Source organism: Macaca nemestrina, chromosome 10 (genome assembly GCF_043159975.1).
Source record: "Macaca nemestrina isolate mMacNem1 chromosome 10, mMacNem.hap1, whole genome shotgun sequence".
NCBI lineage: Eukaryota > Metazoa > Chordata > Mammalia > Primates > Cercopithecidae > Macaca > Macaca nemestrina.
In genome coordinates this window covers 88,207,011-88,232,896 of record NC_092134.1, presented here as the reverse complement: position 1 = coordinate 88,232,896, position 25,886 = coordinate 88,207,011, and the positions used below count along the sequence as shown (strand labels likewise).

At 39.5% G+C, this 25,886-nt stretch overlaps 1 protein-coding gene across 4 annotated transcripts in view; it reads left to right on the top strand.

The window, feature by feature from the left end:
- The window catches only part of LOC105470094 (anoctamin 6), a 218,630-nt gene that overhangs the window by 156,922 nt on the left and 35,822 nt on the right, over window positions 1–25,886 (top strand). For all 4 annotated transcript variants that reach the window (XM_011721844.2, XM_011721846.3, XM_011721843.3 and 1 more), the window contains 4 exons: window positions 3,375–3,480; window positions 7,685–7,745; window positions 17,810–17,952; window positions 20,063–20,140. In XM_011721844.2, the coding sequence (XP_011720146.2) occupies window positions 3,375–3,480; window positions 7,685–7,745; window positions 17,810–17,952; window positions 20,063–20,140 (388 nt within the window). The remainder of the gene's footprint in view (window positions 1–3,374; window positions 3,481–7,684; window positions 7,746–17,809; window positions 17,953–20,062; window positions 20,141–25,886) is intronic.

Sequence of the window (25,886 nt, the reverse complement as noted above, 5' to 3'; positions counted from 1 at the left end):
GGGAAAACTGGCTAGCCATAAGTAGAAAGCTGCAACTGGATCCCTTCCTTACACCTTATACAAAAATTAATTCAAGATGGATTAGAGACTTAAATGTTAGACCTAAAACCATAAAAACCCTAGAAGAAAACCTAGGCAATACCATTCAGTACATAGGCGTGGGCAAGGACTTTATGTCTAAAACACCAAAAGCAATGGCAACAAAAGCCGAAATTGACAAATGGGATCTAATTAAACTAAAGAGTTTCTGCACAGCAAAAGAAACTACCATCAGAGTGAACAGGCAACCTACAGAATGGGAGAAAATTTTTGCAATCTACTCATCTGACAAAGGGCTAATATCCAGAACCTACAAAGAACTCAAAAAAATTTACAAGAAAAAAATAACCCCATCAAAAAGTGGGCAAAGGATATGAACACACACTTCTCAAAAGAAGACATTTATGCAGCCAGCAGACACATGAAAAAATGCTCATCATCACTGGCCATCAGAGAAATGCAGATCAAAACCACCATGAGATATCATCTCACACCAGTTAGAATGGCAATCATTAAAAAGTCAGGAAACAACAGGTGCTGGAGAGGATGTGGAGAAATAGGAACACTTTTACACTGTTGGTGGGACTGTAAACTAGTTCAACCATTGTGGAAGACAGTGTGGCGATTCCTCAAGGATCTAGAACTGGAAATACCATTTGACCCAGCCATCCCATTACTGGGTATATACCCAAAGGATTATAAACCATGCTGCTATAAAGACACATGCACACGTATGTTTATTGCGGCACTATTCACAATAGCATAGACTTGGAACCAACCCAAATGTCCATCAGCGACAGACTGGATTAAGAAAATGTGGCCCATATACACCATGGAATACTATGCAGCCATAAAAAAGGATGAGTTCATGTCCTTTGTAGAACAGAAAACGAAACACCTCATGTTCTCACTCATAGGTGGGAACTGAACAGTGAGAACACTTGGACACAGGAAGGGGAACATCACACACCGGGGCCTGTTGTGGGGTCGGGGGAGCGGGGAGGGATAGCATTAGGAGAAATACCTAATGTCAATGACGAGTTAGTGGGAGCAGCACACCAACATGGCTCATGTATACATATGTAATAAACCTGTACATTGTGCACATGTACCCCAGAACTTAAAGTATAATAAAAAAGAAAAAAAAAAAAGAATGAGAAATCCTGAGCATGGAGCTTCTCAGGGGAGCTGCTAGACAGGTCAGATAGTAAGACTTCTCTGAGGATGGGTTTTTTTGGGTAGCTTTAGACTACTTCTTCCCCCTTCAGTGGCTGCTAGGCTGCTGTTTTTCACAGTCTGTAGTTACAAGCCTGTTGGTTTTTAAGGCTACCATGAAGCTAGGGAGATGGGGATGGGAATCAGTCAGGTTAAAATGCCACAGGCCTCATCCTTATAGAGATTTAGCCAGTTTTCCTCAAATAAATGCTCCTCAGATGACATCAGCAGTTGGTTAATTTCCAGAGTTCAGCAAAGGCTGATTTTGACAATTTTTGCCTGTGTTCTCATTGCTTTTATGGAGGGAGAGGGTTTTCCAAGATCTTTACTCAGCTATTCTAGGAAAACTTCCCATTCCTATTTGTTTTTCCTTAGTTATTTGCAAGACCACCTAACTGCACAACCCCAGTCCTCGTCACATACAAGTCTAGCCTATCTGAATGGCTTCTCCTAGAGGGAGCAGCACGCATTGTTACTTGGGTTGTTTTTTTGTTATTGTTTTTGTTTTGTTTTGTTTTTGTATTAATTTATAGGAGTTCTTTAAATACTCTGACAAATAATCGTTTGTCATTTTTATATCTGCAAAACTTTTACCAATTTGTGGCTTATATTTTTCTCCCTTTAATGTTTTTTTTTTAATTACATTCTTTGAAAATATCTTGAATGTATCAATATTTTTCTCTGTGGTTTATGCTTTTTGGTTTCTTGTTTATGAGATTCTCCTTACTCTGAGGTTATCTAGATTTTTTTTTTCCTAGTAAGTTGGTACGTTGGCATTCTCATTTTCTACCTGGATTGATGTATATAAAATACCATTAGGGGTTCAATTTTATGTTTATTCATACGGATATCCTGTTGTACCAGACCCGTTTTATTGAAATGTCAGTTCTCACTTTACTAATTTGCTTGGCCAGCTCTGGTATATATCAGTTTTTATATAGGCAAGAGGTCTGTTTCTGACCTCTTTATTTTCTTCTGTTGGTCAGTTTTTCTTAACCTCTCCCATAATGCCTTTGTCTTCAGAAGTATTTTGACTGTTCTGAGTCTCTGCTCTTCCAGTGAATTTATAGCTTAAATGGGAGAGAACTAATATCTTTAAATATTGATTATTACAACTTACAAACATTGATTATTACAAATTACAAATTGATTATTACAAATTGATTATTCAAATTGTGAATATGATAGTGTAGGCCTTCTTTAATGCATTTCAGAAAAATTCTATTTTCTCCCTATAAATCTTAACATATTTTGAATTAGATTTATTCCTGAACACTTTATATTTTTTACACTATTAAAATGGTATTTTTAAAGAATTATTTCCTAATAATTACAGGTGTATGGGGACATAATTCCTTTTTGTGTCCCTGTATTTTGTATATTGATTTTGCATCCAGCAAATTTTACTCAACTTATTTTTGCTTTGTTTTCTGAGACAGAATCTCACTCTGTCACCCAGGCTGGAGTGCAGTGGCATGATCTCAGCTCACCTCCTGGGTTCAAGCCATTCTCCTGCCTCAGCCTCTCTAGTAGCTGGGATTACAGGCATGCACCACCATGCTGTGCTGATTTTTATATTTTTAGTAGAGACAGGGTTTCACCATGTTGGCCAGGCTGGTCTTGAACTCCTGACCTCAGGTGATCCACCCGCCTCAGCCTCCCAAAGTGCTGGGATTACAGGCATGAGCCACTGCACCCGGCCTTTACTCAACTTATTAATTCTAATAATTTATCTTTAGGGTCTATTGAGTCATCCATATAGATAGTCATGTAATCTGTTAGTAATAACAGTTCTCTTTCTTCCTGGCTTATCCTTGTGGCCTTATTTTACCTGACATACGATGCTGGCAGAGACCTCCAACTGAAAAGAAACAGTGATAGAAGAATCTTTTGCTTTATTCCTGATCTAAAGGAAATACTTTCAGCATTTTACCACTTAGTATAATTTTTAATGAGTTTTATGTAACAAGCCTTTATCGGGTTAATGAAGTTCACTTCTGTTTCTAGTTTTACAAGACTGGTTTAGTTTTGTTTCTTATTGTGAATGGATATTGGATTTTACCATGCTCCCTTAAATTGATTAAATTTTTTAAAATTAAGTTTTATTTCTCTCTTTTTAGCAAAGAAGTTTGTCATCCTGATATTGGCGGCAAGATCATAATGTGTCCTCAGTGTGATAGGCTTTGTCCATTCTGGAAACTCAATATTACTTGCGAGTCCTCAAAGGTAATTTTGCTATTCCCAATATTTACACCTAATGGAAGATTTTTTTTTCTAATGATAATTTAGATAAAATTTAGATATTATATCTTTTTTCCTCTTAGGAATTCAGACAGATATTTTTCAACTAACCTTTCAAACATTTTGTACATTAATATACAATGCTTTATTCCTCTTTTACAAATAATAAAATTGTGATTTAAGACCTTAGATAAAATCTCATAGAGTGTCAGTGAGATAATGATGGAATCTAAACTATTTGAGTATTTCAAGTAATCAAAGCAGAAATCTCAAACCCATTTTATCTTATAAATACTTTTTAATAGATTTACTACAGGTTGAGTATTTGTTATCTGAAATGCTTGGGATCCAAAGTGTTTTGGATTTTGGAATATTTGCCTTAGACTTACTGGTTGAGCATCCCTAATCCAAAAATCCAAAATCTGAAATGCTGCCTTGAACATTTCCTTTGAACATTGTGTCAGTACTCAAAAAGCTTTGGATTTGGGATACTCAACCTTTATGAGTATTTTCCTTAATTCAAGTAAGTGGAAACCTGAAATCTGTACTTCTGTTTTCCCCCTTTCAACATATGCCAAAACTGTGCTTAGATTGTAAACACCCTGATGGTCAGACTTAGACTATAACTATGCATGAGAAAGGTTTTATATGTGATAAAAGGTATTTGTCTTAAAACATTGCCAGAAAACACATCTGGCTCTCCTTATACATGCAGATGGTCCTGAGGTTTAGGACGAGCATCAAGAGTGGAGGGAGCTTACTGAAAGCAGGCTGGAAATCTGGACAGAAAGAAAGATGGTCAGCTTACTTCAGAGCATTTTCCTTACAATTCTGACCTACGCTTTCCTCTGATGATCTTCTCTTTATCCCCTTGTTCTGCCATGAGAGTTTAGGAATCATTAGTGGCCCTAGAACATTGTGGCCTACTCCATGTAAGTCAGATTTTAGCAGAATGTATTACTGTTATACTGATGCCACTTTCTATATCATACTTTGCATAGTTTTTATACTTACCACTTTTAACATACACAACAACCCTGTGAGATAGGTGGAACAGGCATTATCTCCATTTTACAGTGTAAAATACTGGGGATGTGGGAGATCAAATAATCTACCCAAAGTCACCCACCTAGTAACTGCAGAGTCAGAAATTTATAACAAATCTGCATTTCTCATCATTACCATATTCTTTGCCAGCTGACATTGCAGGCACTTTACTCAGATCCAGCTCTATGTTTGAAAAATTGTTTCACTACTTAGTTAAGCTGATTGCAGGGTGTTGTCAACAGATGGATTTTTATACTTAATTTAGAAATTAAGCCCCCTCTTCCAAACCAACACAAACTCTAGACTATAAATATGTGTTGTAGATCACATAGAGTAAAAGACTTGAAGCTAGTAAGAAGAAAGCTGCTTCCAGTGATGCTGACTCATAGGCTAAAGGGCACTAGTTAACTGCATCCCGAAGTACTGGCTTTAAGGCAGATGCCAATGATAATACCAGAGGCAGATTGTCATCTACAAAGATGCAAGTGGAAGTTTCATTTTCCTTAAGAAGTTCTCTCCTTCACACTCCCCACACCCACCTCTTCTTCTTTCTTCTGCTCCAACTACCCATCCTTAAGCACATGACTTTCAAATATGCCCCGTGTGCATTTTTTTATTGTTTTGAAAAAAAGAAATGAATCTTTAATTCTATTCCAGTTTCCTCAAGGATCCCTTGAGTCTTGTCAGAATGATTTACAAAGGGAAGGAAACATAATACAAGTAAGAGGACGAAATGGAAAAAAAAAGAGTTTGAAAAAGAAAAAGAGCACTTTTTCTGGCTTCTCTGTTTGTGAATTGTTTTTTCCTTCATATATTTATGTATTTATATGTCTTTCTTTTGGAAAGAGAGTACTAATTTACAGATATGCTTACCTTTTAGCAAATTAAAAATAGAAATATAAAATCAGGACCAAAGAAATCAGGAAACAATTATGCAGATAATAAGGATTCATACGGTTTTTTTTTTTTAGTATTATTAAATAAGATTCTTAGCTTTCTAGCTGGTAGGATAAAGGGGAAACATGGTAAGTTCTAATATTTTGTTCATAAAAACACATTTAGTTATAAAATTTTGACTTTGCTTCTTTCCAGGAAGAAAGCATAACAAATTGTCATTTTTCCCCCCAAGATTCTAATTGGTTTCTCTGCTTAAAATCATCATGCCTACATATGCAGCTCTTTCTTTTCTTTCCTGCTCTATGTGAGTAAAGCAGTATGCTGATTCAGACTGCTCTCAGCACAGCTGTCTTGCCCTCTCTGTGCCATCCTGCCTAGCAAGCTAAGCTAGGCTTCTTACCAAATAAGCTCCTTGCTTCCTTTTTCCCTTACTTCCTGATTCCACATAGTTCATGGAAGACAGAGCAAAGAAGTCAGCTATCTTATTCTTTCTCAAGGGTCCAGGATTCTCACACATGTGGCAAAAATACTAACTTCATTCAGGCCTAATTCCCGCATAGGAGTGCTAGGCATGTCCCTCACCTTCAGCAAGGCAGCTGGAGTGATCTTGACATTGGCAGTACACTTCCTCTTTCGTAATGCTCCCATGTTTCCCTCTAGCACTGACAGAAGTGTTTCCATTGACGTTTTCTCAAAAGAGTAGAGCTAAGAATTCACAGATGGGATTTTCTTTTTGGAGTAGGTGAGCAGAAGTGTCAAGGCAAGTAGAGTGTTGTCAAATACTTAGAAGATTGCCTTGATTCCTAAAATGGAAGTAGCATTGGACAGAATCTTCAATAATAGCATTACAACATGCAGAACTGTTTTTTATGGGACCTTTCTTACAGTTTTACAATAAAGGATAAGGCATAGCATTAAAAATTAACTTGGAGAAGATGGTTCCATGAGAGTCAAAGGTAAAAGATTTGAAATATGTGGTCTGTGGAATACCTGGACTAGAGGAGTAAGTGGAAAGCATTGTTCCCCAGAGCAGGCATGCATTTATTCTGTCTTCCTTGAGGTTTTGTAGAAGAATAATTGGATGACAGACAATTAAGGATTATGCTTGCTTTTTCTCATCACAATCAGTGTGGATGATTGAGGGGGCCTTGAAAATCAGATGGATGAGAATGTAGCTGTTCTTTTATGAAAATAACAAAAGTAATGTTTTTACGTAGATGAAGTTTTATCCACTTTATTTGAGTATAAAGAGCAACCAAAAAAAATCACCTAAAACAAAGTAGACTTTCTACTTCAAAGCAGCTTTGAGTCTTCTTTAACATTTGAAAAGGCTTTTTTTTTTTTTTTACCTATAGCTTCTTTTTCTACCCAGTCCCTGTCCTTTTATATGATCTGTCATAAAGTAAATATAATATGCTTGTCACTTTTTCCATTATCTTTATAGTATTTTTTTAGGAAATGTAAAATTGCTCATTAATGAAAAATTAGTAACTAATTAAAATATTTTCCAGGAACTCATAGAGGGAGATAGGCTACTTATATACTAGCAAAGAGATAAAACTTAGCAGAACTAGTGAATAAAGCCTTCTTTGGCCAGATATGTTATGATCATTCATGATCATTGTATTCACTGTAATGTTAGCAAAAGCACCTGTGCATCCTTTATTCCAGTAGAAGCATCTGTCAATGATGGTAGAAAAGCTATCATTGGGTTTAAGAAAACAGAGCTCTCCTGGAGGAGAGCCACCTCGAGATAAACCTCAGCTTTGTATGTCTCTTAACAGGAAAAACAGGAATTCTGAAACTTACCCTCTGACCAGGTTGGGATGATGATAAGATACAAATCATAAATCTAAAAGTTGCTTAGGGGTCATTGTATTCGTACAGCCATACTACTTCCTCAAATCCATTATGACAGCTCATAAGAGGCTGTTATTCAAGCCCAATAGAGGCTTTCAACTCAGTGGAATTCTAGGAACTATATCTATTTCCTTTTTGGGATATGCAAAGTTTCATTGGAAAAGACACTGGTTAATACAGCAAAGATTGTTTGCTTTTAAAAGAATCAAATTTCACTATAAGTATGTAGTAGATACATTGAATGAGTATGATCATAGATGATTGTTAAACTAGGCATCAACTTTGAAAAGAACTTAAAGACTGTAGAATAGACCAAGCATTTCATATTTACTGAATCTAATAAGTGGAGGATATGACTCATTTCTATGTCATTTATATTTTCCAGAAATTGTGCATCTTTGACAGTTTTGGAACCCTGGTCTTTGCAGTATTTATGGGAGTATGGGGTAAGTTATTTTTTTTTTCATGCACTCAATTTGATAGTATTATACAGTTTTATGTAGGCTATCAAAGTAACCCAATTTTAGGACCTTGTATTGCCCAGGCTTCAACTCCCCTAGAATTCCATTTATAACTGAGGACATTGTATCAGTTAGCTTTTACTATATTAAAATCTGCATGAAAATATATCAGCTTAAAACAACAAACCTTATTTCCCATGTTTATTATTTCTCATCATTCTCTGGGTCAGCTGAGAGGTTCTTTAGGCATGGGCTGGCTCAGCTGACTCTAGTAAGCTGGCAGCTCCACTGGGATAGACAATCTTGCAACTAGAAACCTCGTTTGGTCTGTGGGGCTCAGCTGGGAAGGTTTCTCTACTCTACATGGTGTCTCATCTTCAAATAGGCTAGCCCAGGATTCTTGGTGTCAGGGTTCCAAAGAGAAGAGAGGACAAGCTTCAGTGCATATGCATTTTTAAGCCTATTGTTGCACCAAGTTAGCTAATGTCCCATCAGCCAAAGTAAGTCGTATGGCCAAACCAGCATCAATGTGGAGCGGTGGGAGTACTACTCAGTGGCTTGGATGTAGGAGGCATGATTTGTTGGAAGCCATTATTGCAACAGCCCTCACAGTGTGATACAACCTAACTTTTATGGGAGTGGAGGTCAGGAGGAGGCAGCAACACAGTGATTATGGGTGAGCTTTCTTCCTCATACACTTCTGTGTGAGCAGATATTTAATGAGTATCTGCTACTTGTATAATAATAAGAAACTCTACTTACTAACTAGAACAGATATAATTCTACAGGATCTAATTCCCATATGGTAACTTTAACACTATATTATTTACTTTGGGATAGCATCATTAATACAATGAGGCAGTTAACATTTTCTTTAAATGCAAACTTTAAATGTTTAATTGATCTAAATGTTCTAACACAGAAGAAAAATATCCGTTTTCAAAATTAGATGCATTTCCAATTTCATTGTGTAAGTATGAGAAACAGCAGAATTCAGGTTATAGGAAGGCGGAGGAAAAAACTGAACCAAGTTTCTTATTCTTTAAAGGACGACACATCAACGTATGTATCTCACAGAATCAGTTATTTACAGTGTCCTCAGCAGTATTTCTCTTTGGTAGTGATTGTACCTATGAAGAATTACCAAATGGGTCACAGAACGGACAATACGATTATTTTGCTCACTTTTTAGAGACACTCGTTGCCACTCAACAGATAAAGTGCACTGTAAGGTGACCAGACGTCCCAATCAGTTACACTGGCATTTGGCCATTTAGCATGTTTTGGCTGGAGACCAAACTCTGGCTAATATTTGACACATAGAAGAATAAAGATTGAATTTATGTATTAAGATCCTCTGTGCTCCTGCACTGTAATACGCCCCCTGCCTACCCTCCGCCCCTCCCCAGTAAGAGCTTTAGGTACTGAACACGTGGGTCAGCACTTTTAACTATTAACTGTACTCTCAGTGTTGAATCATAATGTATAACATACTAACACATCTACTGAACTCCATATACTAATGGATGCTGATAGCCCCAGTTAAAGAAGACATTTGAAATAAAACAAAAAAATGTTAACTTTGACACTAGAAAGACAAACCTCAAATTTCCTAGCTAACTTTCCCTTCTCTGATCATTAACTACACCATGGTTATAGAACTGACGTACACATTAGCTGCTGATTTTATTTTATCTGATTTTAGAACGCAGAAAGTATTTCAGCACTGCCTGTAGCATCATATGTGTATCTTTAAGGATATATATGATAAACTTTTTAAGTGCTTTGTGTGGCTTTCCTTGTTACTTCTGCTTTGAGAACTACTGCTGTGAACCACTTTACAGAAATTCTGAAATTGCAGAACCAAACAGGCTATAGCCTCATATGAAGTTATTCGTATCACCATCATTATGTTCCTGCAGCATCTCTTTTGTGCCCAGATGCATATGGCACTTAGAGTATTTTTCTGCTCCCTAGAAATTATAAAAGTTGAGAGTAGAAAACCTTTTGTAATCAATATAATATAAATCATATACTTACCTTAAAAATGTCCATCCTTTTAGGACAAGGCAGCCCACCTGTTCATACTGATTCATAGAGTCCTAAACACCAACCCATGGTTGAAGTTAAAAGTTCCAAACGCATCCTGCCCACTCCCTTCCTTGTTGCATCTTGCCTACTTATACCTGATTCTCCCTGGATCAGACTCTTGGCTGCATGACTGCAATGTTTAATTTTCACCTTTGAGGGGTGAGTTCTAAACTAGGCCTAGTTATTTCCAGAAAACCACCAGTCATCTGGCTCACTAAGGACCTGGGGAATCAGGAAGCCTAACTAGCTGCACTTGGGGATCAGAAAACAGCTGCTGTGACTGTTACTTTCAGACCTGTGCTGCTTCTGCTGGGTCCACACCAGCAAAATAATGCAGCTCCTGCTACCACCACCCTGACTCCATTCAGCCCAGTTTCTGACTTAAGTGACATGCAGATGCTTCTGACAGGCATTTTTAAAAATCAGATCTGGAACCCTAGCTGCAAGAGAGTTTCTAGCCTTTGAATTAGGAAGTTGGAATAAACGACTGGGTGTGGTGGCTCACGCCTGCAATCTCAGCACTTTGGGAAGCTGAGGCAGGTGGATCACTGAGGTCAGGAGTTTGAGACCAGCCTGGCCAACATGGTGAAACCCCGCCTCTACTAAAAATACAAAAATTAGACAGGTGTGATGGTGCACACCTGTAATCCCAGCTGGAGGCTGAGGCACGAGAATTTCTTGAATCCGGGAGACAGAAGTTACAGTGAGCCAAGATCACTACTGCACTGCAGCCTGGGCGACAGAGTGAGACTCCATCTAAAAGAAAAAAAGTTGCAATAAAAGCTGAGCGAGTTAATCTAACTCCTGTGCCTCTGTGGGTTATGAGGCCTAAATAGTTTCGAGGCCTGTTAAAACATCCTAGACCTTCAGCAGCAAACCCTTACAGCAACCAGAACATTTCCATCTACCAGAATGTGTCTTGTCCTTAGACAATGCAGGATATAACACCACTAACACTTTACTGCTCTGAAATCTTTTTGGGTATATGGACATCATCTTCATCTGATGCATATTTTGTTTAGATATAATAATATCCCGATTAAGAGGAAGAGCTGTTACTGATCTCCAAGTTCCAGACAACCTTTCTCTTTTCTCATTATATATTGATGTAAGAGTTTTAACTGTGTCTAATCAGCACCTCTGGCAAACCAGAAGTGCAGTGCTCCCTGCTGGAGTTCTGTCAGATGTCTTATTGCAGGGGGAGAGAGCAAAAGATACAGAACAGAAATTTCTGTCTGTGATCATGCACGGTCACCCCAGGACCTGGTGCCCTCAATCTGGGACACACAGCATTGTGAGTCAGCACTGATGTGGCCCAGGAGTACTCCAAAACACTGGGTGACTATTAGGTTAGCAGTGCCTTCCATAGACCCTGCAGAATCTGAGGCGGAGTGAAATAAGGAACTAAAACACTCTCCCATTGCTGCAACTCCCAGGGGTTTTCCTTCAAGGCTGAGGATTTGCTAACAGCTCATTATTTCTCACCAGGCTATGTCTTGCTTGCATTGCAATCCTATCACTTCCCAGGCAGAACTGCTTCCTATAGTTCAGAATTTGGTAAACAGAAGCATATGTTCAAGTTCAGGGAGGAGAGAAGAGGGCATCCACTGTTCTTCCCTTACAGCACCGACTAGAATTGCTTATGTTGCTCTTTGTGAGAAAAGTTAAGAATGTGTTCATGAATTATCTCCTAGTTGATATTGGATAGATGTGAGATAGATGCTAGATAGGTACTGAGTAAATGAGTGGCTATCACACTCCAGTTTTAAAGATGAAGAAGATGACACTCAGGGAGTGAGCTATCTAAAGATGACACTCAGGGGCCAATTATCTAAAGCCCCATAGACAGAAAGTGACAAGCATAGAATAAGAGTTCTGCCAATAATTTGGCTATTAGTCTTTAGATTGATGACAAAATACAGTGTATATTAATGAAGTTGCAGCAAGCTTTTAGAAAGATGCAGAAATTTGGTTTTTACTGATATAATTGCATTATTTTGTTTGATGCTGTGAAAAAAAAAAAATGAGAATGGGTTAGAAACTGTCAGTTTAGTCTCATTGGTTCTACCTCATGTGACACAGGTGCAGACCCTTCTTTCTAGCACAGAAATAAGAAACCACCAGTCTTCCAGCCTAATTTTAACAGGCTTATAAGTACCAGTTTTTCATTTATGCCTGTAAGTGTCAAAGTGCAACAAGATTTTAATGTGCTTAGTCACAGCATCCTTAAAAAATGGTTCTGCTGGAAGAGTATGTTTGCAGTCTGTAAGGTAGAAGAGTACACATGATAATTCCTTCAGCTGTTGACCCTGCACCCCTCCCCACAGTCAGGGTGCTCAAGCTTGATCTCACCAGTAAACTGTCAATGCTTCATGGTATATTCTCCATCTGGGGTTATCCTGGCCTCTTGCTGGGTACAGGAATACCTCAGAGATACTGTGGGTTAGGTTCCAGACCACCACAAGAAGGTGAATATCACAGTAAAGGGAGCCACACAAATTTTTTGTTTCTCAGTGCATATCAAAGTTACGGTTTTACCGTACTGTAGTCTAGTGAGTGTGCATAGCATTGTCAAAAAATGTACATACTTTAAAAATACTTTGTTACTAAAATGCTGACAATCATCTGAGCCTTTAGAGAATGTTCATCTTTTTGCTGGGGGAGGGTCTTGTCTCGGTGTTGATGGCTGCTCACTGATTAGCAGGGTGGTTGCTGAAGGTTTAGGTGGCTATGCCAATTTCTTAAAATAAGACAACAATAAAGTTTGCCACATTAGTGCACTCTTTTTTCACAAAAGAGTTATCTAGCATGTGATGCTGTATGGTAGTATTTTACCCATAGTAGAACTTCTTTGAAAATTGGAGTCAGTCCTCTCAAACCCTGCTGCAGCTTTATCAGCTAAGTTTGTATAATATTCTAAATCCTTTGTTGTCATTTCAGTAGTGACAACATCTTCCCAGGAGTAGATTCCATCTCAGGAAACCACTTTCTTTGCAGATCCATAAAAAGCAACTTCTCATTCCCTCAAGTCTGATCATGAGACTACAGCAGTTCAGTCACATCTTCAGACTCCATTTCTAGTTCCTCTTGCTCTTTCTACCACATCTGCAATGACTTCCTCCACTGAAGTTTTGAACTTCTCAAAGTCATCCATGAGGGTTAGAATCAACTTCTCCTAAACTCCTGTTAATGTTGACATCTTGACCTCCTCCCATGAATTATGAATGCTCTTAAATGGCATCTAGAATGGTGAATCTTTTCCAGAAGATTTCTGTTTATTTTGCCAATGTCTAGCCAAATAATTACTATCTATGGCAGCTGTAGCCTTACTAAATGTATTTCTTAAATAATAAAATATGAAAGTTGAAATGACTCCTTGATCTATGGGCTGCAGAATGGGTGCTGTGTTCATAGCCATGAAAACAATATTAATCTCTGTACATCTCCATCAGAGTTCTTGGGTGAGTGGATATATTGCCAATGAGCAGTAATTTTTTTAAAGGTAATTTTTTGTGAACAACGGGCTTGAAATAATTCAGCACACCATGTTATAAACAGATGTGCTGTCATCTAGGCTCTATTGTTCCATTTAGAGTACAGGCAGAGTAGATTTCACATAATTCTTAGAGGCCCTAGGGTTTTTGGAATGATCTATGAGCATTGGCTTCAACATGAAGTCACCAACTGCATTAGCCCCTAACGAGAGAGTGAGCCTGTCCTTGGAAGTTCTGAAGCCAGGCATTGACTTCTCCGCTCTAGCTGTGAAAGTCCCAGATGACATCTTCTTCAGTGGGAGGCTATTTCATCTACCTTGAAAGTCTGTTGTGTAGCCACCTTCATCAAGGATCTTAGCTAGATCTTCTGGATAACTTGTTCTGCTTGCATGTTAGCACTTGCTACTTCACCTTGCACTTCTATGCTATGGAGATGATTTCTTTCCTTAAACCTCATGAGCCAACCTCTGCTAGCTTCAAACTTTTCTTCTGCAGCTTCCTCACCTCTCTCAGCCTTCACAGAATGGAAGAGAGTTCCGGCCTTGCTCTGAATTAGGCTGTGGTTGAAGGGAATATTGTGGCTGGTTTGGTCTTCTATCCAGATCATTAAAACTCTCTCCTTATCAGCAATAAGGTTGTTTCACTTTTTTATCATTTGTGTGTTCACTGGAGTAGCACTTTTCATATCCCTCAAGAACTTTTCCTTTGCACTCACAGCTTGGCAAACTGGCACAAGAGGCCTAGCTTTCGATACGCCTTCCTCACTAAACTTAATAATTTCTAGTTTTTACTTAAAGTGAGAGATGTGTGAGTCTTGTTTCACTTGAACACCTTGAAGCCATTGTAGGGGTATTAATTGGCCTAATTTCACTGTGGCATCAGATGGAACTATTGTTGGGTTAGCAGTTAGATGCAACTATTGTTGCATCTCAAGGAATAGAGAGGCCAGAAGAGAGGCAGAGAGATGGGGGAGCAGCCAATCAGTGGAATAGTCAGAACACACACATTTGTTAATTTTGCTATCTTATATAGGTGCACTTCATGTTGCCCCAAAACAATTACAATAGTAACATCAAAGATCACTTATCACAGACCACTATAAAAGATACAGTAATCATGAAAAATTTGAAATGTGAGAATTACTAAACTGTGACACAAAGTGGGTACATGTTGTTGGAAAAATGGCATTGATACAGGCTCAATGTGGGGTTGCCACAAACCATCAATTCGTAAGAAGATAAAAACATTATCCGTAAAGCATGATAAATCAAGGTACATCTGTGCAGGAGGTACTGAAGGCCCAAGTAGACTAGCGTAGCAGGAAATAAGGAGAGTGGATGGTTATGTGTAGAGGTGAGCAGTTGGAGTCAGCTGGGACCTCTGAGTGGATGATTCCCCAGGTCGGGGGGTCCTCCAGTTTCTCGCTGGTTTCCTTCAGTTTGTCCATTCAGTGCATTCATTCATTACATGCCTACTATGTCCCAGCGCTTCTGCTATGAAGAAAACTAAATCCCTGCACATGTGAAGGTGACATTCCAGTGGGTATGATAGACAGTAGACCTTGAAGCAGATACAGGTCGGGATGCATGAGTGCTATGTATTAATATTTTCAAGGGCAGAAGAAGGGTTGACATAGGGAATAAAGTGTGCTCTTTCTGAGAGAATGCACATGACCACTGCAATGATTTCAAAGTTACAGAAAGGGAGACAGAGTGGAGGGAGCTTCAGGGGTGGGGGCATATGCAATACTGGCAGTAGGATTCTTGGTAGATTAAAAAGTAGAGTCCTCTGTTGATTGAGGTGTATGGGAGTTTTATCAAGGAGATGCAGAACCTTGGGGGGCTTTAGTAAGTGGGTGGTGTATGTTATACTGCTTCATATGCAGCCTAAGGAGGGTTGGTTCATGGGTGGCTCATTCCTCCCAACAGGGTCTCTTTGGGGAGAATCTGCCACCTGAGACCAGCATGGCTCAGTTGGGCAGCAAGACCACCCAGTCACAGCTCAGTCCACAAAAGAACATGGTGCCCTCTAGAGTTCCATCCCATTGACAAAGAAGCCAATACTCACTTCATTTCCCCTTGGGCAGGTACAGAAGCACAAATGTCTGGGTTGTTTCTCAGTAGCCATCACCCTCTGTATAAAACACTCAACAGTTTGATCCTGATTCCAACATCCAGGTTATTTCTACTCTAACTTACTGGAAAAGTAGTAGTCAAAACAAACACTGCTAGGAAGTGAGTGCTTTTAAACATGTTCAGTTGTCTTTGCCATTGGGGGGTGTTGGATTCTTGCTCCTTACAGGTGCATCCCAAGACTGCCTCCTGCATTTCAGGCTGCCCGCTGCAGGGTCTGCAGGATTTCATTCTGGCTCTCTTCACTCTCTACTTCAGTGAGTCTCCACCCTGACTGCGTATTAAACCTTAAAAACAAAACAAAACAAAAAGCAAAGCAACTGTGTTCAGGCCCCATTCCAGACCAAAAATCATAATTTACAGGGTGGCACCTGAGCTCGGTATTCTGTCAAAGCTCCCTGGTCCTTCTTACATGCAGCCAGGGTGTGATTACCCTGCACCTCATTTAATAATCTCCTTCTCTCATGGCCCCAGTTGCCACTTAAAACAGTGAAAGTCCAGCTCAACCCAGATCTTCCTCCTACGTTGTAGACTTTTACCTGTCTACTGGACATTTCTTCTTGAGTAGTCCACACGCATTGCATCTGATCATAACCAAACCACACACTTGACCTTCTTAACACACTTCCTATTTCCAAGGAATGCCACTAGAATTTAGGATATTGTCTGAGCCAGAAACCTGGATAGCATCCTTCTGTCATACCAGCATTCATCTGTCTACCTGCTCAACATCCCTCAGGGATCCTGCCACATCAGGTACCTGCCAGTAGGTCTCCCTGCCCCTAGTCTCACTCTAGACTACCTTCAAAGGCTCCTCCACCTGTACATTAAACTCTCTAAACTCCTTTCAAAGCACAGCAAACCCTTTGTGATGTGCCCCTGCAGAGCTCTTACCTGGCTGCCCCACCTCCATCACACCTTTCGCTTACTACCAGATTATTTGCAGTTTTGGGAAAGTACCTGGCTCTCTGGCCACCTTGCCTTTGCATGTGCAGCTCGCAGGTGGCCTTAGTGTTCCACCCACCACCGCTTTCACCTAATCAGCTCTGAGGCATCTCAGGACTCATCACAGTGGTCCCCTCCTCTGGGATGTCTTTCCCGGAAACACCCAGTTAAATGTTCTGGCTCTATGTGCCCAGAGCAACCCGTGCTTACCTTTATCATATCCCTCTTAATAAGCAACTATACCTGTCACTTCAAGGACAGTATAATTCCCAAACGCCTAGGAGCTCCTTGAAGCAGGGACTGTGTCTTGTTTTCTCTTTATTCCCAGCTGATAGTAGACACTCAACGAATGTTTGCAAATAGAAGAGTGGTAATTACAGAGTTTCTTTATAGGAAGGACTTAGCGTTAGCAGTCTGATTAAAAGAAGGGCATAGGGTATTTACCCTGAAACTGCATTTTTCAATTAACATTTAATGTTTTATTTAGTATTTAAAGTTAAAAATTCTGATTCCTAAAAAAATTATTTTAGTCATACTTTACATAAGATTGAGAAAAACATCAGTTTTCCGTATGAGTGAATATTAATTTATTTGGGACATCCCATATAAATCCTCTTCTCCTTTAGGCCCTTAGGAAGGAAAGGAGAGTACAAGAAGGAGGGTGTGGGGAAAAGCAGATTAAGGATGGACCATGAGCTCCTTTGGAACTGTGACCATTTTTTGTGTTTTAGTTGGCAATAAGGTGCTGGAACATATGCTTCAGTGTCAGACATACTCACATGTCTTCTGACCATCACATTGCCTTTCCCGGAATCTATAGTCTATTTCATAATGTTGTAAATTACCAACATTTTCTTTAAAATCATGTTTTTCCCTTTTAAATAGTAGTATCTCCTATAATTTAGATTTGATTTGCCATATACAGAAGTATTATGGATGATATGGTTTGGCTCTGCGTCCCCACCCAAATCTCATGTCAAATTGTAATCCCCACGTGTCACGGGAGGGGCCTGGTAGGAGGTGATTGGATCATGGGGGTGGATTTCCCGCATCCTGTTCTCATGATAGTGAGTGAGTTCTCATGATATCTGATGGTTTAAAGCTGTGGCACTTTCCGCCTTGCTCTCTCTCTCCTATTGCCATGTAAGATGTGTTTTGCTTCCCCTTTGCCTTACACCATGATTGTACGTTTCCTGAGGCCTCCCCAGCCATGCAGAACTGTAAGTCAATTAAACTGCTTTCCTTTATATATTACCCAGTCCAGGTAGTTCGTTATAGCAGTGTGAAAACAGGCCAGTACAATAGATAATTAATATTATTCAGTACAGATTTCTGAAACATCAATCATCATCGAAAATCCACACGAGCTGTTCTGTCTCTCTGTTAGTTACCTTGTTTTTGGAGTTTTGGAAGCGACGCCAGGCAGAACTTGAGTATGAATGGGATACTGTTGAGTTACAGCAGGAAGAACAAGCCCGACCAGAATATGAAGCACGATGTACTCACGTAGTGATAAATGAGATTACTCAGGTAAGGAGGGTCGTATTTAGGTGCAGTTTAATCTACTTAGTGCTGTGGTTCTCCTCCTTGGCCGCACATTAGAATCACTTGGGGGAGCTTAAAAACTATTGATGCCTGAGTTCCATCACTACATACTCTGGTACTTGGTAACCTGGGGGTATTCTGAGCACAGGGATTTTTTTAAAGCTCTTTTGGTGATTCTGGTGTGCAGCCAAGGTGAGGAAGCACTGCTTAGAACAGTAGCCACAGGAGATAAATGGGGCCCATTCTTTCATAAAAACAGTAAAAATACAAAAAAATAATTTTTACTGTGACATAAGGAAAGAGGCATTGGTTTTTATAGTTGATTCTCAATTTTTCACATATACTTTCATTATTCCAGCCCCTTATTCATCCTAGACCAGCTGCCCCTTTATCTTGCAGTGAGCCTCAGTCACTGCTCCACCTTCTGGTTGGGATGTGCAGAAAGTAGTGTGGCCTTTATCCTAAAGTTGGAGAAAGGATGGAGGAAGAAGGAAAGTATTTTGTGAGGTCCAACCCTGTTCAGGTACTGTGCTAGGTATTTTATGTCAATGGAAAGGTAGATTTGCTGCTGCTATCACTGCTCCAAAAATAAAATACTGTATTCTGTCCGTATAAATATTCCAAAGTCCCTGAAAGATGATTTTTAAATCATCTGCATTCTTGCTCTTTTCCATCAATGCAGAAAACTTTGAGCTGATTGTACTTGCAGTCATCAGCATAAGAACAGTAGGTTCTGAATACGAATAGCTCTTGGAAAGAAAATGCTTTTACCAAGAATGTCTGAAAATGTTCCCAACTATAGGTTTTATAAATTGAATCACAGATTTACAAAATGTTGGCACTAAAAGGAACCAGAGGGAACAGTTCAATCTCTTCCTTTTGCAAATGGGAAAAAAACGAGGTTCAATTACCAGTAGAAAGTGACATTTGTCTTTCACAGTGTAACAAGCTCCAAAGAATCCCCATTATGAATAGTTCCTGCTGTTTACTAGAGAGGACGGGGTCAAAGCATATGTTGTTGAAAGATTGTATATTCAGAAATGAAAGCCAAAACTTAAACAAAATTAGATGTTTATGAAGTCATTTGAGCACTAAAAAATCTTATAATACCAGCAACATGGGAAAAATACTGAAGAAAAGATAATTTGGTCATTTAAACTTGCCAGTTTTATAGTTAAAATTGCCAGCTTATAAGTTAAATTTCCCTTGAAATATTGCTTGCTAAAACGTTGCAAGTGAAGGTCCCTTTTTCTTTATGGTTGTTCCTCATTTCACTTTTGTTGCCCACATACCCTCCCTTTGTTTAGAGAGGCCTGTAGGGTGATGGTGAAGTCTCTGATGCCAGAGTTCATGTCTGAACATAGCAACTTACTAGTTGGGTGATGTTGGACAAATTAGTTAACTTCTCTGTGCCTCAGTGACCTCATCTATAAAATGGGAATAATACAGTTGTTTCCTCATGATTGCAGCTAAGGATTGAGTTAATGTATGGAAGCTACTTAGAATAGTGCGTGGCACAGAGTTAAATACTCTGTAAGTATTTGCAGCTATTATTAGGCTGCTCTTACAATACAGGTAAATCATGTAGAGGGTTGATTTCTACTCTTAAGAACTTAAATATATTTTTATGAACTATAAAATGGAAATCCTCTAAAAATTTATCATTCAAAATTAATATATAAAGCCCAACCAAGAAACACATAGTGGATACCTAGTATTACAGACATCTAGTAAACTTTTTGTCCTGCCTGGGCTCTGCGCTATCATCAGCGATTTCTAAAACCTAAGACAAGCCCAGAATTTAGCTTTGCAGCGTGGCACCATCAGACACCCAGATTCCTGAGCTCGGGTCATGGCCAATAAACAGTTTATTCATGCTTGCATGTTCCAAAAACTTATTAAAATGAACACTGCACGTGTTTTGTGATGTATGACTTTGAAATTATTAACAAAAAAGTGCAATTATGAGTAAGGAGACTATGCTTGCAAACTAATTTTTTAAAATTAAGTCTAATATTTATTGGCCAGTCAGGAGAAAAATAATTTTATTACCGTAATCCTTTGATTGACTAAACTTTTTTGTTTTTGTAATTAGGAAGAAGAACGTATTCCCTTTACTGCCTGGGGAAAATGTATACGGATAACCCTCTGTGCAAGTGCTGTCTTTTTCTGGGTAATTCTATCACAAAAATGTTTTGAATGATTAAAAATGTTTTCATTATGTAACAGATTTTTTAATATCTAATTTTAAATGTTGAGGAAACTAAGTGCTGAACCTAGAAACTGTATGGTCTCAGAGAGAGAGACAGATAGACAGATGTTTCCAGAGAACTATTTTAGCCGCCACATGGAGCAACTCCCAAGGTTCAAGATACCTTATCTGTTCACAGTGGTTCTTCTAGTTCTTTTCACCTCATCTGTTTAAATCAGTGATTCCGGATTTTCCAGTTTCTGGTAAAGACCAAATGGAAAGCATTAAGAATTCTAAAATTTTCCAACAGCAACAATCAAAATGTTGACCGAGGCGGGTGGCTCACGCCTCTAATCCCAGCACTTTGGGAGGCCGAGGCGGGCGGATCACCTGAGGTCAGGAGTCAAAACCAGCCTGGCCAACATGATGAAACTTTGTCACTACTAAAAATACAAAAATTAGCCAGGTGTGGTGGCGCACACCTGTAGTCCCAGCTACTCGGGAGGCTGAGGCATGAGAATCACTTGAACCCAGAAGACGGAGGTTGCAATGAGCAAAAATCATGCCACTGCACTCGACTGGGTGACAGAGCAAGACTCCATCGCAAAAAAAATAAAATGTCTAGGAATACCCTTAACAAAAAGATAATAGGAACTATCAAAGAAAACATAAAAACTATTGAAAGTTGTAAAGAATCTGAATGAATGATTAAATGAATGATTCTAGATAGAAACACATTTTTGGTAAAATATCAGTACTTATTAAGTTACTTTTGGGCTTATTGATGGTATCATATTAGTGAAGTAATAATTTAGTGTGAGTTTTAATTGACTCAAGAACAGCCAGATTCAAGAATAGCACATGAAGCCTAGAAATAGCCCTTGATAGCAATAAAAATGTAATATGTCAGAAAAGAGGCATTATAAATCCATCAGACTAGTGGAGATTATGCAATAAATGGTAATGGAATACTTGTTAGCAATTTGGGGAGACAGTAAACATTAAAGTCTTACTTTAAAACATACACTATAATAAATTTCAAAAACATTAAAAAAAATTAAAGGCCAGGAGCGGTGGCTCATGCCTGTAATCCCAGCACTTTGGGAGGCCAAGGCAGCAGATCACCTGAGCTCAGGAGTTCGAGATCAGCCTGGCCAACATGGCGAAACCTCATCTTTACTAAAAATGCAAAAATTAGCCAGGCGTGCACCTATAATCTCAGCTTCTTGGGAGACTGAAGCCAGGCAAATTGCTTGAGTCCAGGAGGTGGAGGTTGCAGGGAGCCGAGATTGCACCACTATGCTCCAGCCTGGGTGACAGAGCAAGACTCATCTCAAAAAAAAAGTTAAAAAGGGAGTTGCCAAGATGGCTGAATAGGAACAGCTTGGGTCTGCAGCTCCCAGCTTGATCAACGCAGAAGACCGGTGATATCTGCATTTCCAACTGAGGTACCTTGTTCATCTCATTGGAATTGGTTGGACAGTGGGTGCAGCCCACAGAGGGGGAGCTGAAGCAGGGCAGGGCATCACCTCACCTGGGAAGTGCAAGGGGTCAGGGGATTTCCCTTTCCTAGCCAAGGGAAGCTGTGACAGATTACCTGGACGAACAGGACACCCCCCACCCAAATACTGCACTTTTCCCAAGGTCTTAGCAACCTGCAGACAAAGTGATTCTCTCCCCTACCTGGCTTGGTGGGTCCCACGCCCACGGAACCTTGCCTACTGCTAGCACAGCAGTCTGAGATCCATCTGCAAGGTGGCAGCCTGGCTGGGGGAGGGGCATCCGCCATTGCTGAGGCTTTAGTAGGTAAACAAAGTGGCCAGGAAACTCAAACTGGGCGGAGCCAACTGCAGCTCAACAAGACCTAATGCCTCTAGGCTCCACCTCTGTGGACAGGGCATAGCTGAACAAAAGGCAGCAGACAACTTCTGCAGACTTAAACATCCATGTCTGACAGCTCTGAAGAGAGCAGTGGTTCTCCCAGCACGGTGTTTGAGCTCTGAGAATGGACAGACTGCCTCCTCAAGTGGGTCCCTGACCCCCGTGGAGCCTAACTGGGAGACAGCTACCAGTTGGGGCGACAGATACCTCACATAGGCAGTTGCGCCTCTGGGACGAAGCTTCCAGAGGAAGGATCAGGCAGCAGTATTTGCTGTTCTGCAGCCTCTGCTGGTGATACCCAGGCAAACGGGGTCTGGAGTGGAACTCCAGCAAACTCCAACAGACCTGCAGCTGAGGGACCTTACTGTTAGAAAGAAAACTAACAAACAGAAAGGAACAGCATCAACATCAACAAAAACGTCATCTACACCAAAATCTCATCTGTAGGTCACCAACATCAAAGACCAAAGGTAGATAAAACCACAAAGATGGGGAGAAACCAGAGCAGAAAAGCTGAAAATTCTAAAAACCAGAACGCCTCTTCTCCTCCAAAGGATTGCAGCTCCTCGCCAGCAACAGAACAAAGCTGGAAGGAGAATGACTTTGACGAGTTGACGGAAGTAGGCTTCAGAAGGTCAGTAATAACAAACTTCTGTGAGCTAAAAGATAATGTTCTAACCCATCGCAAGGAAGCTAAAAACCTTGAAAAAAAGTGAGACAAATGGCTAACTAGAATAAACTGTGTAGAGAAAACCTAAATGACCTGATGGAGCTGAAAACCATGGCATGAGAACTTTGTGACGCATGCACAAGCTTCAATAGCTGATTCGATAAGGTGGAAGAAAGGGTATCAGTGATTGAAGATCAAATTAATGAAATAAAACAAGAAAACAAGGTTAGAGGAAAAAGAGTTTTAGAAACAAAGCCTCCAAGAAAGATGGGTCTATGTGAAAAGACCAAATCTACGTTTGACAGGTGTACCTGAAAGTGATGGAGAGAATGGAACCAAGTTGGAAAATACTCTTCAGGATGTTATCCAGGAGAAATTCCCCAACTAGCAAGGCAGGCCAACATTCAAATTCAGGAAATACAGAGAACGCCACAAAGATACTCCTCGAGAAGAGCAACCTCAAGACACATAATTTTCAGATTCACCAAGGTTGAAATGAAGGAAAAAGTGTTAAGGGCAGCCAGAGAGAAAGGTTGAGTTACCCACAAAGGGAAGCCCATCAAACTAACAGCACATCTGTTGGCAGAAACCCTACAGCCAGAAAAGAGTGGGGGCCAATATTCAACATTCTTAAAGAAAAGAATTTTCAACTCAGAATTTCCTATCCAGCCAAACTAAGCTTCATAAGTGAAGGAGAAATAAAATCCTTTACAGACAAGCAAATGCTGAGAGATTTTGTCACCACCAGACCTGCCTTACAAGAGCTCCTGAAGGAAGCACTAAATATGAACGACCAGTACTAGCCACTGCAAAAACATGCCAAATTGTAAAGACCATTGATGCTATGAAGAAACTGCATTAATTAATGGGCAAAATAACCAGGGAACGTCATAATGACAGTATCAAATTCACACATAACAATATTAACCTTAAATGTAAATGGGCTAAATGCTCCAATTAAAAGACACAGACTGGCAAATTTGATAAACAGTCAAGACCCATCAATGTGCTGAATTCAGGAGACCCATCTCACTTGCAAAGATGCACGTAGGCCCAAAATCAGGGATGGAGGAAGATCTATCAAGCAAATGGAAAGCAAAAAAAAGCAGGGATTGCAATCCTAGTCACTGATAAAACAGACTTTAAACCAACAACGATGAAAAGAAAGACAAAATAGGCCATTACATAATGGTAAAGGGATCAATTCAGCAAGAAGAGCTAACTATCCTAAATATATATGCACCCAACACAGGAGCACCCAGGTTCATAAAGCCAGTCCTTACAGACCTATAAAGCGACTTAGACTCCCACACAATAATAATGGGAGACTTTAACACCCCACTGTCAATATTAGATCAATGAGACAGAAGGTTAACAAGGATATCCAGGATCTGAACTCAGCTCTGCAACAAGCAGACCTAATAGACATCTACAGAACTCTCCACCCCAAATCAACAGAATATACATTCTTCTTAGCACCACATCGCACTTATTTTAAAATTGACCACTTAATTGGAAGTAAGCATTCCTCAGCAAATGTAAAAGAACAGAAATCACGACAGTCTCTCAGAGCACAGTGCAATCAAATTAGAACTCAGGATTAAGAAACTTACTCAAAACTGCTCAACTACATGGAAACTGACCAACTTGCTCCTGAATGACTACTGGGTAAATAACAAATGAAGGCAGAAATAAAGATGTTCTTTGAAACCAGTGAGAACAAAGACACAATATACCAGAATCTCTGGGACACATTTAAAGCAGTGTGTAGAGGGAAATTTATAGCACTAAATGCCCACAAGAGAAAGCAGGAAAGATCTAAAATCGACATCCTAACATCACAAAAGAACTAGAGAAGCAAGAGCAAACAAATTCAAAAGCTAGCAGAAGGCAAGAAATAACTAAGATCAGAGCAGAACTGAAAGAGATAGAGACACAAAAAACCCTTCAAAAAATCAGTGAATCCAGGAGCTGATTTTTTGAAAAGATCAACAAAATTGATAGACCTCTAGCAAGACTAATAAGAAAAGAGAGAAGAATCAAATAGGTGCAATAAAAAAATGATAAAGGGGATATCACCACCAATCCCACAGAAATACAAACTACCATCCGAGAATACTATAAAAACCTCTGTGTAAATAAACTAGAAAATCTAGAAGAAATGAATAAATTCCTGGACACAAACACTCTCCCAAGACTAAACCAGGAAGAAATTGAATCTCTGAATAGACCAATCACAGGCTCTGAAATTGAGACAATAATTAATAGCCTAACAACCAAAAAAAGTCCAGGACCAGACGGATTCACAGCCGAATTCTACCAGAGGAACAAAGAGGAGCTGGTACCATTCCTTCTGAAACTATTCCAATCAATAGAAGAAAAGGGAATCCTCCCTAACTCATTTTATGAGGCCAACATCAGTCTGATATCAAAGCCTGGCAGAGACACAACCAAAAAAAGAGAATTTTAGACCAATATCCCTGATGAACATCAGTGCAAAAATCCTCAATAAAATACTGGCAAACCGAATCCAGCAGCACATCAAAAAGCTTATCCACCATAATCAAGTTGGCTTCATCCCTGGGATGCAAGGCTTGTTCAACATATGCAAATCAATAAACGTAATCCATCACATAAACAGAACCAATGACAAAAACCACATGATTATCTCAATAGATACAGAAAACACCTTCAACAAAATTCAACAGCCCTTCGTGCTAAAAATTCTCAATAAACTAGGTATTTATGGAACATTTCCCAATAAGAGCTATTTATGACAAACACACAGCCAATGTCATACTGAATGGGCAAAAACTGGAAGCATTCCCTTTGAAAACCAGCACAAGACAAGGATACCCTGTCTCACCACTCCCATTCAACATAGTGTTGGAAGTTCTGGTCACGGTAGTCCAGTAAGAGAAAGAAATACAGGTTATTCAGTTAGGAAAAGAGGAAGCCAAATTGTCCCTGTTTGCAGATGACATGATTATATATTTTTAGAAAACCCCATTATCTCAGCCCAAAATCTCCTTAAGCTGATAAGCAACGTCAGCAAAGTCTCAGGACACAAAATCAATGTGCAAAAATCACAAGCATTCCTATACACCATTAACAGACAAACAGCTAAATAATGAGTGAACTCCCATTCACAATTGCTACAAAGAGAATAAAATACCT